Genomic DNA, 16720 nt, shown 5'->3' on the forward strand with positions numbered 1-16720 from the left:
AGCAGTGGCTATAATACTCGATAAGTTTCCTCTGTTCATCCCTAGTGGTCCCGAGGATCCTGTGTAGGTCTGCTTACACCGCCAAGCCGTCGTATGAGATGTACCGAGGCTCGCCAGTGAAACACGAGGACGTGAGGGGAGAAGAAGCCTTTGTCGTCTGCCAAGGAAGAGCCACACGCGTGACTGAGGGAGGTCTGGCCGGTGCGACGGGCCTCCCATAGCACCAGGCGTGGGAGAATTGCCCCTCTCGTAAAGGTGGGTCGGTCGGTCGTGGTCCGGGGTACAGCGGGAGATAAGGACCCCCCGATTGGAGGATATAAGAGACGTGAGGAGGGGAGCCAGACTGCCACACTCTCACACACCACGCGCATCATGAGGTCCCTTGTCTACTTGCTGCTACTGGTGGCGCTCGTCGCTGCCGAACTACACAGGTACGTCCATCAGAAAGGGAGGGAAAAGGGATAGAGAAACACACACAGGAAGGAAAGAGATAGAAGGGGGAGAAATAGGGGATAAAGGATTATATAAACATACGCAAGGGTATGGAATTGCCTTGAGGCCTACAGTGGCACACAAGGGCAGGCTAGGAAACAAGCAGAAAGCGACGGAACAGACTGGGTAAGAGAGAGGAAAGTGGAATAGAATTAAGATGAAACATTTTCACCTAAAGTCTTATAATAGTTTCTTGATTTACATTCCTCTCGTGATCCTAACTCGAACAGATGGGAAGGGATTCAATGTAGCCCCTTGTGATTCTGAGGTACTTGCCTCTTGGAACTTGAGCTCTTGTGCACCGCCCATTTATAACTGTGGCTCACCATTACTAGTGGATTTGGATAATAGGCAGCCGGTTATAACTTGGGATGTTGTACCAGAAGATCATAACTTCGGCTGGTACATAGACTAGCAGTAACTTAGTCTGTGTATCATCCAAGAAACCGTAACTTAGTTTAAATATCCTACCAATCGTGATCTAAGTTGGTGTTCCTACAGGGCGTAACTAAGGCTTACGAACCCACCAATCGTAAGTGAAGCTGATGACACCCCGCCAGTCGTAACTTAAGGCTGACAAACCCCACTAGTCGTAAAATAAGCTGATGAACCCGGTAAGCGTAACTCGCTCATGAATCCACCACGGCCGATCCAATGGGCTAAGGCTATGGAATCGCACTGGACCGCTAGACCTTCGTCTTGGTTAAAAAGGAGAGAGAGCGAGAGAGAAGGAGAGATTATACCATGAACGTGGACAGAGACACTGATCCAGGGATATATAAAGTCTACAAAGATGAAATAACATTATTTACATCCCATGAATTTCCCATAGATTTCACAAGTAATATGTTTATATTGATTGGGACTTGCATATCCCAACCTGGGCATGTGCAAGTAGTTGGACGTAAGCCGATGTTCGGGCCAGAGTAAGTTTGGCATTGGACGAATGACCGGGCCTTATGTGTGCTCCGAGCCAACGGCACAGAAGCACCTCCAACGGGGCCAATGCTGCTCCGTGAGCTACAAGAACATCAGACCAAGTTGAGGCTACAATGAGCATATCTTCCATTCAAAGTCATAAAGCCAGTGATGTCATTTGGACCAAGATACCAATGGACGAAGTGAGGGAGCTGCATATTTTGCTGGACTGTTTCAGTCCCTCGTAGCCTCACCCACTCACAGGAGTCATTTCCCGTAATGCAATGAGTGAGTGGCATAGATTAACATACGTCGTCTGCTGCTTCAAGGCCATTGAGTATTGCGAGGCTAGCCTCCGCTCCCTTCTGCCTCTGAAGCTTAGGTGACCATTGCACTGGCTGCCCCATCTATTAGGTCGTCAGTGGTAGGTATGAGACAAGCAAGGCATCACAGACGATACCCATCGACCCCATGAATGGGTAGGTGTGTGTCTCCTTCGTCTCCTCTTCGCATTTGTAATTACCTAATCATACATGGCGTGTAAGAAGAAAGCTGAGAGTAAATGTGAATAAGAGCAAAGTGATTAGGTACAGTAGGGTTGAGGGACAAGTCATTTGGGAGTTACAAGTTTGAATGGAGAAAAACTGGCGGAAGTGAAGTGTTTTAGATATCTGGGAGTAGATTTGGCATATGTGTAGACTCGTACCACCTCTCGTGGTAGCTGGTTAGGTTGGGCTCTGAGAGTTGTAGGTTCTGACTGGGTGTGTGTCTGTCGTTCGCCAGAGTCCCGCTGAAGAAGGTGGAGCGGAAGAGGACGCTACAGGATCTTCGACGCTCCCGCGCCTTCCTCACCAAGCGGTATGCCAACAAGGACACCAGCATTAGCCTTGACAACTTTCAGGATGTGAGTTCTACGTGTTAAGAACCTTAACCTCCGGGTTACTTTGTATCTAATTTCCAGGTTAATTTAAGTGATTCTAGTTACATTGTATTGTACTTATAGGTTAATGTAAGTACTTCTGGTTACTTTGTATATAACTTATAGGTTAATTTAAATGCTTCTAGTTACTTCGTAGTTAAATTACAGGTTGATCTAAGTGCTTCTGGTTACTTTGTATTTAACCTACAGGTTAATCTAAGTGCTTCTGGTTACTTTGTATTTAACTTACAGGTAAATTTGAGTGCTTCTGGTTACTTCGTATTTAACTTATAGATTAATTTAAGTGCTACTGCTTACTTCGTATTTGAATTATAGGTTAATTCAAGTGCTTCTGGTTACTTTGTATTTAACTTGTAGGTTAATCTAAGTGCTTCTGGTTACTTCGTATTTAACATATAGGTTAATGTAAGTGCTTCTTGGCGATGTTAATAAGTGCAGAAAATACAAAAGACGACGATTTTCAACAGATTATCTTTATACTTATCTTTTTATTTCAACAAACATTGCCTGATGTAAGGATTGGGTTAGCACTTAACCACCCCAGCCCAATCATCCACTGTCATGTCCAATTCAGAAGATTAATCTCCTCCTGTTTGCTCATCCACCAATCACACCACCACCACCAATCGCCAACACCACCACGTCACCAACACCACCACCAATCGCCAACACCACTTCCGCCACCAATCACCTCCACCGCCAATCACCAACACTACCAATCACCACCAATCACAACCATCACCACCACCATCACCATCGTCACCACCATCCAGTTACCCACCACCACCAAATAATCACCAACAGACCTCCAACATCACTCGCATCACCGCCAGACAGACGTCCACGAACACCACCACCATTTGCATCCCCACCACGTCATCACACACCCACCCACACCATCATCACTACCGCCTAATCACCTATGGCCCCCTCCCTCTACAGGCCCAGTACTACGGTCCCCTCTACATAGGCACGCCCGGCCAGTTCTTCAATGTGATCTTCGACACTGGTTCGGCCAACTTGTGGGTGCCCTCAGAGCAGTGCTCCATCATCAACCTCGCCTGTCGTGAGTATTTAACCTCCCCCCAGGGCTGACCCTTAGAGAGAGAGAGAGAGAGAGAGAGAGAGAGAGCATATACATATGGCCTGAAGGATTATCATAAAGAGACTTGAAGGAGATTCAGACTCCCCTCCCTCCGGCAGGTGACTGTGACTTGATAGCTTGTGATCTTAAAAGGTCTTGGTGTCGGTCGAATGGCCTTAAGCCCAAACAACCAACCAACAGCTGCTAAAAATGTAGATTCTCTCTCTCTCTATCTCTCTATCTCTATCTATCTATCTGTCTGTCTGTCTGTCTATCTGTATATCTCCAATGATATAAATCTCCTACCTCACAGTTCACAGATTTGATAAAAAAAAAAAAAAAACGGATCCCTTTTCCTAATAACGTAGTAAGAACCTGTGTGTAGCCAATTTTGATAGACTATGACCTTCTCTTCATTGTTTTAAGCGTCGTTTAGATAGAGGAGTATATTTTCCCATCTTCGAACTCCCTCTGCAAATTTGTATATGCAGGTTATGCGTCTATTGTCGCCAAGGCATCGTCCAATGTCACGCTTCCTTAGTCTGAAGGCAAAAAACTCAACTTCAGCAAATTGACCTTCGTGTAAACTGTCTAGAAGGTTTTTGTTGTCCACTGGGACATACTGGAAGTGTGTGCTGTTCCCCTCGTGAGCTGTGACATACTGGAAGTGAGTTTCGGTCTTGTGAGCTGTGACATACTGGAAGTGAGTTCTGGTCTTGTGAGCTGTGACATACTGGAAGTGTGAGCTGTTCCCCTCGTGAGCTGTGACATACTGGAAGTGAGTTTTGGTCTTGTGAGCTGTGACATACTGGAAGTGAGTTTTGGTCTTGTGAGCTGTGACATACTGGAAGAGAGTTCTGGTCTTGTCAGCTGTGACACACTAGAAGTGTGTGTGTTGTTCCCCTTGTGTGTTTTCTTCCTCTTGTGAGCTGTGACACCCTAGAAGCGTGCGTTGTTCCCCTTGTGACCTGCGACACACTACGTAGCGTCTCTTGTGACCTTGCGACACTCTTGGAGTGTGTTTTGTGACCAGTGTGATCGTCTCGACAGAACTCCACAACCGCTACGACTCGTCCACTTCCTCCACCTACAAGCCCAATGGCACCGACTTCGACATTCAGTACGGCTCTGGCTCCCTCCACGGCTTCCTCTCCAGGTAAGTCCAGCCCCTCGGTACGTCTCTCCCTCGAGAACCACTTCCACACAGAAAAAGAAATTGATATTTTCAATGTTTCTACGTAATGCTAGCTGCTGTTTATCATATCACAGTATACCGTATATGAATATACTCTTTAAGGGATTTCATCACATGATCACAATTGACTCATGCACTTGGGTTCATCTTTCATGCAATAACGGATTCGTGACAACACGCTCCCGCCTCCTATCTCACCAGTGACCATGTGGATGTAGGAGGCGCCTTAGCTAAGGACCAGACCTTCGCCGAAGCGACGCAGGAGCCCGGCATAGCCTTTATAATGGGCCAGTTCGATGGTATCATGGGCATGTCCTTCTCGGAGATCTCCGTCATGGGCATACCAACAGTGTTTGACACCATGGTCGCCCAGGGCACCGTCGACCAACCAATCTTCTCCTTCTACCTCAACCAGTGAGTGGGCACGCCAGATAGAGGGTGGAAAGCAAGCGACCAAGTCGATAACGGTATAGTTTTATACCAGCGAGGGCCATCCCCCCTCCCAGAAGCTTAGGGTTGGTTTGAAGGACGAGGTATAAGGTCGTCCTATAGTGGGAAGTGCTTGGTATAGGCTTGTCCAAAAGAGGGACTGGTTTGTATCACTACTGTTGCGTGATTCGTGAGGTAGTGGGTCTGTTTTTGAGTTATGAGGCAACAGAACAGATACCGAACTTGCATTTAAGTTCCTAGGAGGAAAATTGTTGTGAGTAAAGTCTGTGAGTGTCAAGTTATATGCAGTTAAAAAGAAATCTAGATATAATGATTAGAATGATAACAGCAGTAAATAGATAAATGGGTTCCTTCAGTTATCAGTTATTTTCTCGCTTTAGGATAAGACAAATGTACGAGGTCTCAAACATACCAAAGAGTACCATTAAGGTTATCAGTACCTAATATTCTTAATTGAAGTATAATGTTAACTGGGTATAGTCTCTATGATATGTCGTGGACTATGGCATTAAGGTATGAGGTATGATCGCGTCTTGCGAAGTATAATGTTAACTGGGTATAGTCCTCTATATGTCGTAGACTATAGCATTAAGGTATGATCGCGTCTTGCGAAGTATAATGTTAACTGGGTATAGTCCCTGATGATATATCGTAGACCATAGCATTAAGGTATGATCGCGTCTCGCGTTCCCACAGCGACATGGAAGGCAGTGTGGGAGGAGAGCTGGTACTTGGAGGGTCGGATCCCAACCACTACGAGGGCGAGTTCCACTACGTGCCCGTCTCCCGCGTCGGCTACTGGCAGGTCACAGCCCAGGGGTGAGTGAGGGGGTCACTCCACCTCTGAAGGGGTGAGGCAGATGTTTAACCTCTCCCAACCAAAGAGATGAAGAGAAGTTAACATCTGAACCCGTCTGTGTGTGTGTGTGTGTGTGTGTGTGTGTGTGTGTGTGTGTGTGTGTGTGTTTGTTGCAGAGGTCTGGTATGTGCTGTCCTCCCTGCAGTAAGGAATTGACCACCTTGATTTTATATTGTGATTTAATCACGTGCCTTATCCCTTAATTAGTAGTTTACTCATCGTTCCTCATCACAGTATCTGGAAAGCCTTGTTTGGCCTGATGCCACAGGAGAACCACCTTTTCTTAATGTCTGTTGACCTATAACGACCCTTACTCATGTCTGTTGACCTATAGTGACCCTCAATCATGCATATCAGACCTGTAATGACCGTTGCTTATGCCTGTCTACCTATAATGACCCTTACTCGTGCCTGTCATCTATAGTGACCCTTACTCATGCCTGTCGACCTATATTGAACCTTACTCATGCATGTCGACCTATGTTGACCCTTTTCCTGACTTATAATATTACTTGGTTACTTTTCGTTGACCTTGGTTGACGCGTCTCTGGCAGGATCAAGGTCGGGGGCGAGAGCAAGCCCTTCTGCAGCCCATGTGAGACCATCGTGGACACAGGCACCTCCCTCATCGCCGGCCCTAAGGACGACGTGAAGGTAAGAGCTTCCGTATGACGTCACACAGCGAGACCCATGCTTGCTCCGAGCATACACAGGTTGCCATAGGCCACCAGCATTTTTGATCGCTCAGCATCAAGCGTTAAGATGTTAATTTTTCATTTCTGTATGACGTTACTGAATCGTGCTACGTAGCTTTATGGTCTCATTGCACCATGTGTTCTATCATAGACGTGGTGTTAGGTATACAAGCATTCACCAAGTGTACAGTAGGCCACACGTCCTCAGTGTAACACTGTTATATGTATACCTCGTCATCACAAGCCGCAGCTCCGTACTACTAGGATTTATAAGACGTCTCAGCGTCTGCACGTCACCGTATTGTAGCTTAGGGTCCCCTTGTCTACTGAGAATATACCTCTGAGATGGGAACTCTGAAAGTCTCTTAGCATCACAGTCTCAACACAGTGTCTCAACAGTAATACGCTCCCTCGCCGCCACGTTCCCTCACCGCCACGCTCCCTCGTAGCCAGACTCCCCTCACCACCACACTCCCTCACCGCAACGCTCCCTCACCGCCACGCTCCCTCACCGCAACGCTCCCTCACCGCCACGCTCCCTCACCGCAAGGCTCCCTCACCGCGAGGCTCCCTCACCGCGAGGCTCCCTCACCGCGAGGCTCCCTCGCCGCCACGCTCCCTCACCGCCACCCTCACTCACCCGTTCCTTCCCTCTTTCTCCCTCAACGTAGAGCATCATGCATGACCTGGGCGCCATCCCTATCATCGCGGGTGAGTACTTCATCAACTGCAACAAGGTAGAAACCCTGCCGGTCGTCACCTTCACCATCAGCGGCAAGGACTTCGACCTCACCGGCCCCGAGCTGATCATCGAGGTAGGTCATGGAGGGGTTAGGTCTCCTTAAGGGAACGGGGAATAACGCATCAGAGTACACGATGACCATACACACCAGAACCATCATAATCCAGGTGACATAAAGTTCAGACACAGCAATACACACCCATAAACCACGATTGAGAAATGGTGTACACTAAGATACATACAGTCCTCAAACACGTACTCGACCGCATTCGTAGACCACAGCCTGTTTGTGGCCAAGCCTTCACTAACCCCATCATTGATTATTCATGAATATGTTTCGGTATAGAATAACTGCACCTGACAACAGACAATGGCCACAGACCCGTATCCATAATCCATGATGATATAACTTAAGCTACCCTCCTGATGTTCTTTTACGAAGAACATACACCAGGAGTAACTAAGACACAGTATGCAAAGAACACTCCTACACCTACACCCTCCCGGTGTTCTTTTACGAAGAACATACACCAGGATTGACTAGGCACAGTATGCAAGAAGACTCCTATGTCCGCATATAGATCTTGTGATGATCACTTGGCTCCCCTTTTCTTTCCTTCACTGACTTGTTTTGTGATAGTCACTTGGCCCCCTCTTTTCTTTCCTTCCTGACTTGTTCTTGATGAACAGAGCGTGGACGAGTCGACGGGAACTCGAGTATGCATCGTGGGGATCCTAGGCCTAGACTTGGGTAACATCGAGGCCTGGATCTTAGGAGACCCCTTCATCGCTCGCTACTACACCGAGTTCGACGTCGGCAACAAGCGCATGGGCTTCGCCAAGTCAGTCTAGACTGCGCCACCAAGACTGCCCTGTATGGATTGAACAATAGAAACCACATAAGTTTCATGTCCATTAAATTTGAGTCTTTTTCCATCTCTTCATTGAAATATATTTTTTTTCCAATTTTTTTTCTGTGACAAATTTAGACGCAGACTTCCATAGTAGCCAAAAAACCTCAATATCAGCTGCGCCTGGACAAAGAATTGTAAATAGAAACAATGCTTGTACGAAAAACTAAAGCATTGTTACATCCTATCGCTTTTTTCCCCCCTTAGCCTTGCCCTTTGTGACGGAGTTTTGATGTTTCTGATTAAAAACACAATAGGCAGTGATATAACATTCTCTGGGGACGTTGATGGCCCGTGTTAGAAATGATCTAGCCGACATCAGCTCCTGTGTGGTGGTGAGAGACAGAGGGAGGGAGAAATACTCGTAGATCTTCGAGAATTTCAGTATGTTCTCGGGGAAATCCTGTGTTGCCGAAGCCACAACCATGGGTCTACACTACAGTGAAAACATCTTCGACACAAACGCAAGAACTTCATTCTCCTTCCACGCGAGTATACGCACCAGCAATAAAGAGCAACACACACACACACACACACACACACACACACACCAGCGGAACTTTGTTTTCCAATAAACACTCCAGTGGGACGTGAGCGTCAGTTGGAAACCACCTTGTACAGTCACTTGTTATGAACAATAACGCTGAGGCAAGAGGCCCGAGACACCCGCATCCCTCACCACTACGACTCTTCCTCGCCTTTATTTTGTAAATGATAACTACACAAAATAATCACACAGCAGACAGAGTACATGACCCAAGCATATTACATGATCGTCATATGTCAGAGTACGGATAAGACTACAAAATACATTAGGAAGTACTCATACAACGGAGTACAGAGCAGTCATACCCTGGTATACAGATCAACCAAACATCACAGCAATGCGAAAATATACACTAATATATCAAACGACTATTGATAATACAAAGCAACCATACATGAGGTTAAGGAAGAGCCAATGCATGAAGATAGAAAACGATCTTACAGTACCACAAAGAGCTAAATACAAGAGAGTGGGAAGCACTGATATACAAAACACAAAAGCCGTCCGAAGAACTACAAAGCAATTATACACTGGAGTAGAAATTATTCACCAAAGAGAGAAGTCAAACATAAACTGGAGTACAGAATAACTGCATCACTTAGCAGTCATACACTAGAGTACAGTCATACACACTAATACGTCGTAGCCTTACACCAGATACACTAGTCATGCACCAAAGAATACTGATACACCAGAATACAGGCCAATACACGAGAGAATCAAACACCAAATATAGATTTATACACCAGAAATATAGGCCAATCGCGATAATCAACCATAAACCAGAATATAGATTTATACACCAAAATTCATAATACTCTGATGCATTCATAGAGCAGCATGTATACCCTAGCCCTCACCACCTTCCTGATGACGCTGTAAAAACAACCACACACCGCTGCACAGAATACCTGTGCACGTCAGTACAGGACACTCGTACAGATCTATACATAACTCATACTGTCCCAGTCCCTACCACCGTACGAGTAACTAGGGACGATATTCATACAACAGAATACATCATATCCATACGACACGATAAAGGCGAATCATACACCCGTATACAGAACCCTTAATGTCCCGGGTCTCGCCTCACTACCTCGCTCCTGCCGCTGGTGAACAGAGCTTTGACGAGGCTAAGGTGGTCTCTCTCTCTGGTAGGCACTGTGGAAATTCTAGGCTTTTAACCTGGGCGAGAGCTAGGCTTGGATCATGGGCTAGCCTCTTCATCGCTCGCTACTGCACACACAGTTTGACTTCGGCAGTAAACTCGGGGGCTTTGCCAGATTCGTCTAGATTTCACTAGTGTAGCGCATGTCTTAGATCATGATCATAGAAGGCCGTCTGTGGTTTCAGGTCCATGTAATGAGGTTTTCCTTAAAGAGATGCTGTTCATTTTTTTCTCTCTAACAACTGGGAGTCACGCAGTCCCATTTATCATGAATTGATAAGCATATCTGATGAACTGGGCAAAAAAAAATTAATATAAGTAGTAATCATATACAAGAAAATAAGAGTATTGTCAGAGGTTTCGATCCTCTATCACTTCTGATAAGCAGTAAAGGTCATCTTAAATCTTTTCAACCAGAAAGATCTAACAGTAATATATGTCTATGGTCGCCTTATCTATGTCATGTAATCCCAGATCAATGCCGCTGAGGGATAGAAATATTCGGGTATATATATTCGAGACAATACCTACTTCTCTATGGTCGGCGGGTGAAGCCACACCTTCTACGCTTTCGTACGAGAGCCTAGTCAAACAAACTGATCACGACCTCAATATTCTTTTTTGTCTTCTCTTGCGAGTAGATGATATGATGGCCTCCATATAGGGGGGGTGGGAAATAGTAACCACACTAGCAAAACTCCATTGCCAATAAAAGAAGGAATATAATGGGACTTCAGCACCAGCTCGAGCAAAGTATAAAGTCACTGGTAATGAAACAATAACCTCGTTTCAAGTAAGGCTGGCTGGCCGGCAGGCAGCGTCACCCCCCGAATATTACAACTTCCATTGCCATTTATGGATACCAAATATCCAGGAGGCCTTTTGATATAACTTAAGAGCGATTTGTTAACTGCTGTACAACAACTGGTGACGTGTACAACAACAAAGCCCTTCCTCCCCACTCTCTGGTTTTTTGAGCTGGTGTACTGGATGTTTATATTCAGACTCCAACAACGCAAAAGAATCTGGCTACACATAGGACGTGTATTTATAGAGATTCTGTGGCCTAAGAAGATACAATCATGTCGCCACTTACCAAAGTTACCCTCTGCTGGACACACACCTTTTAAGTGTCTTATGAATACTGGACGGAGCATCGTAGGAGCGCGCGGGTATGGTGTCCACAGATGTTTAACGTTTGGCCATATCAGCCCTCACATTATAGCACCAGACGAAGAAATGTAGGCAGAGGGTTTTATATATATATATATATATATATATATATATATATATATATATATATATATATATATATATATATGAAAAGTTTGGTTCCTAAAGGAGACAGGCGGTTGTGAACTGGGACTAGGCTACCAACCTGTTCATCCGCTTCGCTTTTGGTGATGGACAGACTGAGGACGAGCGCTGCTCGACCTCTTGACCACAGCTTTACAACCTTTAGGTATGATGGCCTGGCTTTTGACCTGACACATAAGGTACAGGTCAAAGGCCAGGTCTCTTGGTATTATGACCTCGTACGTGCATCTCAAAGTGAACTGACATGTGAGTGACCAATGCTAGGTTTTCTGATCTGTGTTTTACAAGAGGAACGAGATGCTGAGAGAGTGTATCAAAAGATTATAAACTACAATAGTATTTCTAGCCAATATTTGACTTACGCATTTTTTCCCAAGCTATATAAAGTTTTTCTTTGTGCTTGTGTCTAGGTAAATGATACCAGCTTGTACATATACATGTATATATTACAGACGTCTTTTATATACAACAATCACATGAGACAATCACATGTTCGCACAGTCTGATTGGCAGGTTTTCACCATCAGTCCAAGCCTAGAGTGCTGGTGGTGTCTGCTTGAAGGTGACTATCAGTGATCCAGTGGTGTGTGTGTGTGTGTGTGATGTGGAGTGAGTCGTACGGAAATCGCGTTTTTCAATCTGAGTTTATATTCACCAGTGTCTTGTTTCCCCTCTTTTCTCTTTTGTCTTTGTTCAAGTTCATTCTTTTTAATTTTCAGTTCCCTAACTTTGTTCTTCTTAATTCTTCGTTTTCTTTAAAGCTTTCATTGTTTATCTATACAGTTTCCCACTTTCTGTTCCCGTCACTAACGAAAATGTACTTGGTTGTCTGTTAGGGACCAGCACGCTATTCCCTCCTTGCCTCTCAACTTTCAAGCAACTCTACACTGCCTCTTACTTGACCTCATGCCTCTCTACTGCCTCTTACTTGCCTTATACCTCTCCACTGCCTCTTACGTGTCCTCATGCCTCTCCACTGCCTCTTACTTGACCTCATGCCTCTCCACTGCCTCTGACTCGAACTCATGCCTCTCCACTGCCTCTGACGACCTCATGCCTCTCCATTGCCTTTTCCTTGACCTCATGCCTCTCCACTGCCCCTCACATGACTGCGTTTCACCCTTGCCTCTCACCATCCGTCATCCCTACCTTCGTTTTCTTTAGTCCACCTTCGAGCATCTCTTAACTGCCTCTTGGCTGCCTCTAAGTATGTCTAGACCACTTTCCAAGTGAGTCTACGTCCGGCCGTAACTTCTCGCTTGACTTCCACTCATTTATCACTACATCTCACGTTCTTCCATGTATTCATCTACGGCTAAAGTTACTTTACATCTTCTTACTGCCTCTCACGTCATTTTCATCTTCCACTTCATCTCAGTGCATCTGTCTACTCCCTTATATCTGACTTAACGTGTTATATATATATATATATATATATATATATATATATATATATATATATATATATATATATATATATATATATATATATCTTTCAACCCTCTATCACCACGTTAGCTCTCATTGTATATTAGTACATCTCTCCACTGCCTTACATTTGACTTCGACGTAACTCTTCATTATCTCACTAGAGGTCTTATCTCTTCCCATTGTCTTCCAAGCGTCTCTTCAGTACTTTACACGTCTTCTGCCACCTCCAGGTGTTCCCCCAATACGTTTCCCCGTCGAAATGTTTTACCCTTCTGCTAGCTCTAAGCCCCACCATATCCCTCCACAGATTCTAGCATACCTCCGCACGTCTCCTTACCAAAGCGACCTTCCTCAACGCTCATGTTACCACCTCAATGTCCCCATCACATAGAAAGATCCTTTACAAAAACAATAGTTCCCCTATCACAGTAATGTTAATGGTATGATTACATAAGTTTCGCTTCTAATCTGTGTTTCGGAAAATTCGAAGACATTCTAATGCCACTGTAACTTTCCAGTAAGTAAAAAAAAAGGTTCTGCTATGCTTCGTTATGTTTTAAAAACCCAAGTGGACTTAAAGAAGGATCGTTTAGAATGGGATATTCACGGTTTCGAGGAGAGATGCCTAATGACGTATCGTGTCTTGTACTGTCAAGATGTGTGTGTGTGTGTGTGTGTGTGTGTGTGTGTGTGTGTGTGTGTGTGTGTCTTTGTCTCGTTACTGTCACCTGTCTCGGACTGTGAGTTACAAACAGACATATACACAGTGGTTGCTTACATCATAAACGGGAGAAATATATTAATTTGTACCTTGTTAATGGCTATGTACCTTGTTAATGGCTATGTACCTTTGTTAATGGCTATCTTGAGCTAAGGAGATTGACTGTTCACATCAAGAGGTTAGTAAGGAAACTATCGTGGTCCATGTCTGTGTCCATGGCCCCTGGGGACAAGCTGGGGAAGGGCAGTGTGTCTTGGGGTCCGGACACATGGGGTCGGCACTCTCCCTGCATGCGGCTCTGCTGGGGATCGACCAGGGCGTGTAGGAAGGCCATGGAAAGAGGGTCCTGGCATGCCTGGGATGACCCCCCGCTGCCGGAGGAGGAGGACCTGGCCCCCTGCGACGCGGATTTCGTCTTGTGGGGAGAGCGTTTGCCGTCCTGTGGGACGCTCAGGCTCTCGCAAGAGATCGCTGCCAGGTCGATCGTCTCCAGGGGCGTCTTCATTCTGCCGCCCATGTTGGTCACTTCCTGTGGGTGGTGGGGGCTTGCGGTGAGGGCGGACTGGTTGGCCTCGTCTGACGACCCCACCACCAGCATGGGGGACCCGCCCCCGACGTCCTCGCTACCCCGGCTGTTCATGACGCCACCACAGTTTGGGGTCACCACTCCGACCTGTGAGGGAATAGAATAATGTAATTTCAACGGCATCTTGAAACAGGGCGATTTTAGCATAAAAATGGAAAGCGTTTGATGCGAAAATGTTAGAAACCTAACTTTCAGATGATCAGTGATTCTAACTAAGAACTGATGAAACTAGGAATTGATGTGTCTTAAATTTCCCTTGGGATGTAGACGCGCTCCTCCCTTAAATCTAAGTTTGGCTTAGACGCATCACCAAGGAACCGTACGTTCAAAGTTGTTTTAACACATATCAAAGGCGAATGTTTATTATCCCCTTGTATAGGATGGGACGTCCCTTGTGCACGAGAGTACGAATTTTGGATACGATGGCCTGGCCTTTCATCTGGCCCTTACGAGTCGTTTTAAGGATAAAAGGTCGTCTCATCGTACTCAAGGGTCATACCGTCGTGCTCAAGGGTCGTCCCGTCGTGCTCAAGGGTCGTCCCGTCGTGCTCAAGGGTCGTACCGTCGTGCTCAAGGGACTATATTTTGCCTTGGAGTCACAAGGTGATCTTGAGCTCCCTACCATCCCACAGTCAAGAGCAAGACAAATCACAAACACTGAACAGAGTGAACCATCAGATACATACAAAGGTGAGTGCGAGGCAAGTCGCAAAGGTGGGCAGAGGGCGACATGTTTCAAGTACCCAGATATAGTAGAAAACTGGGTCAGCCTCCGTATATATGGGTTGTATATATGTGAGTTAGGTTCTCAGAGGTGAGGTGAAGGCCTCCTTAAACAAGGGAACGTACTAATTGCTTGTTGAGATAAGGTCATTGGTCCGGGTTGATATGATCTTACGAATCAGTTGTAAGTACCACATTGTTTCACTGTCTCATCTCCAGACTTGGGCAGTAGGGAGGGGGAGATGTAAACAGTGCTATACCAGAGACAAGAGACAGTGTGATCTGACGGAAATTACCTCACCACTGGTACAGGAATCGAGTGATCCACACAGAAATTAGTCAATACACCTCTCTCTCTCTCTCTCTCTCTCTCTCTCTCTCTCTCTCTCTCTCTCTCTCTCTCTCTCTCTGAAACTGATAAGAGAGCTGACTGAACTGAGCTGTGTTTGTGTCCTTGACTTCAGACTTGACTTCCGCCACCGCCAGGCAGAGACGAAAGAAGCACCCGCCACCTACTTAGGTCTCGTGGTTGCGAAGCAGACTCACAGCGGTGTTGCCCAGACCCCACCCCGACCAGCCTCTCGTCGCCCACAAACAAACTTACTATGACCATCTTAACCGCCGTGCTTGAGTGTAATCCTCTGGTGCTCCCGCCCCAGGACGACTAAGGTACGACCCATGCTGCTGTGACCTTTGACCTGGAGCTTTAAGAACCAATCTAGAAGGCCAGACCATCACATTCAAGGATCGTATCTACCGTCGTGGACACGGGTCACACATGGTCGTCCTCAGTAGATCCATCTCCCTCAGGAAACTTGGGCTCATCATTATACATCTCCTGACGCAGTGCGTTTCAGTAGGTCCACGTAATGCCCCAATTATAACCCCCCCACACGTCGTGAATTATACCACACCTCGAACAGACGCAAGCCAAGCGTATTTTCAATGGCAACTCAGGTGTAGACGCCCCCGTAAATCACCTCCGCCCAGTCATCTCCGTCAACACATACATTACACCACGTTGATTGCAAGGTTTTTTTTTCCTTATATATATATATACACGTATCGGCCTCACCATAAAACAAGAGCGGATCGCTCTAGTGTTCTGGAACTTGTCATGATTTATAAGTTCATAAACCTACAGTTTGAGGACACAGAGTTCGATTCCGTTCGTCCAGTCGCTTGCCCTGATATTTCGCGCCGGGAAGCAGAGGGTGGAAACTATGGGAGGATCAGTTAGAAAAAGGCCTTGCAGTGCCGTCATCACCGCCGACCATAAAACTGTGTTTCCACTAATGATCTATGAGCCATGGTATTGTTTACAATGTGCCGCGCTTCTGGGCAACATCTTTACCTGGGGAATACTTGTACAGCATTAAGAGACTCGTCTAACATTACCTATTAGTAGTGAACTGGGCCCAGAATCTTTCTGTCCCTGACCTTTGCATATACCCCAATGTCAACATATTCTTTTCACCATTATGCAGAGAGGGTGTTGTTCCATTCGCTGAAAAGCAGGTGGAGTAGGAGCAGAAATGATTTCACATCCTTTTAAAACGGATTCGGCCATTGGACATTGATAAACAAGTATTACATGGTAAAGATTTGTCATACTATCACACGACATTGATGTAAACTATTCATGTATGTGCGCCACAGAATTGTTTGACACAGGTTCGAATCTCTGGGCACCTTAGAGGTGAATGATTAACATATAGTGAGATGTCAAGAACACGAATCCAGGGAGCGCGCAGATGCGTTCAGTCCTCCCGTTCACGAAAGACGAAAAATAATTGGACCAAGTTGTGATAAAGTGTTTTATATGTGAATCAGTCTTCAGGTGTTTGAGCAGAGCGTTACTGTTTCATGTTATGTTACCAAGTCACGGTAACAAAAGACGTTGCTGGTTCTTCCAGTACTCAAGCACTGAGAGGTGAT

At 45.8% G+C, this 16720-nt stretch overlaps 2 protein-coding genes across 3 annotated transcripts in view; one reads left to right on the forward strand and one right to left on the reverse strand.

The window, feature by feature from the left end:
- Positions 1–273: 273 nt before the first annotated feature.
- On the forward strand, positions 274–8471 carry LOC139757012 (lysosomal aspartic protease-like). The gene is made up of 9 exons (XM_071676969.1): positions 274–431; positions 2194–2314; positions 3293–3416; positions 4485–4590; positions 4831–5043; positions 5776–5898; positions 6493–6592; positions 7305–7448; positions 8066–8471. Exons 1-9 carry the CDS (start codon positions 373–375, stop codon positions 8225–8227), a joined length of 1152 nt encoding a protein of 383 aa, XP_071533070.1. The 5' UTR covers positions 274–372; the 3' UTR covers positions 8228–8471.
- Positions 8472–12806: 4335 nt separating this feature from the next.
- LOC139757011 (uncharacterized) overlaps positions 12807–16720 on the reverse strand; it is a 34628-nt gene continuing 30714 nt past the window's right edge. For both annotated transcript variants that reach the window (XM_071676967.1, XM_071676968.1), the window contains exon 7: positions 12807–14146. In XM_071676967.1, coding sequence (XP_071533068.1) covers positions 13640–14146 — 507 coding nt within the window. In that variant the 3' untranslated portion in view covers positions 12807–13639. The remainder of the gene's footprint in view (positions 14147–16720) is intronic.

The sequence above is a fragment of the Panulirus ornatus genome, chromosome 24, assembly GCF_036320965.1.
Source record: "Panulirus ornatus isolate Po-2019 chromosome 24, ASM3632096v1, whole genome shotgun sequence".
NCBI classification, from domain to species: Eukaryota; Metazoa; Arthropoda; class Malacostraca; order Decapoda; family Palinuridae; genus Panulirus; species Panulirus ornatus.

Coding starts and splice junctions, on each gene's coding strand:
- LOC139757012 (XM_071676969.1), top strand. CDS start 373: ATGAGGTCCCTTGTCTACTTGCTGCTACTGGTGGCGCTCGTCGCTGCC. Junction 5,044..5,775: donor TTCTCCTTCTACCTCAACCA/GTGAGTGGGCAC, acceptor GCGTTCCCACAG/CGACATGGAAGGCAGTGTGG. Junction 7,449..8,065: donor GCCCCGAGCTGATCATCGAG/GTAGGTCATGGA, acceptor CTTGATGAACAG/AGCGTGGACGAGTCGACGGG.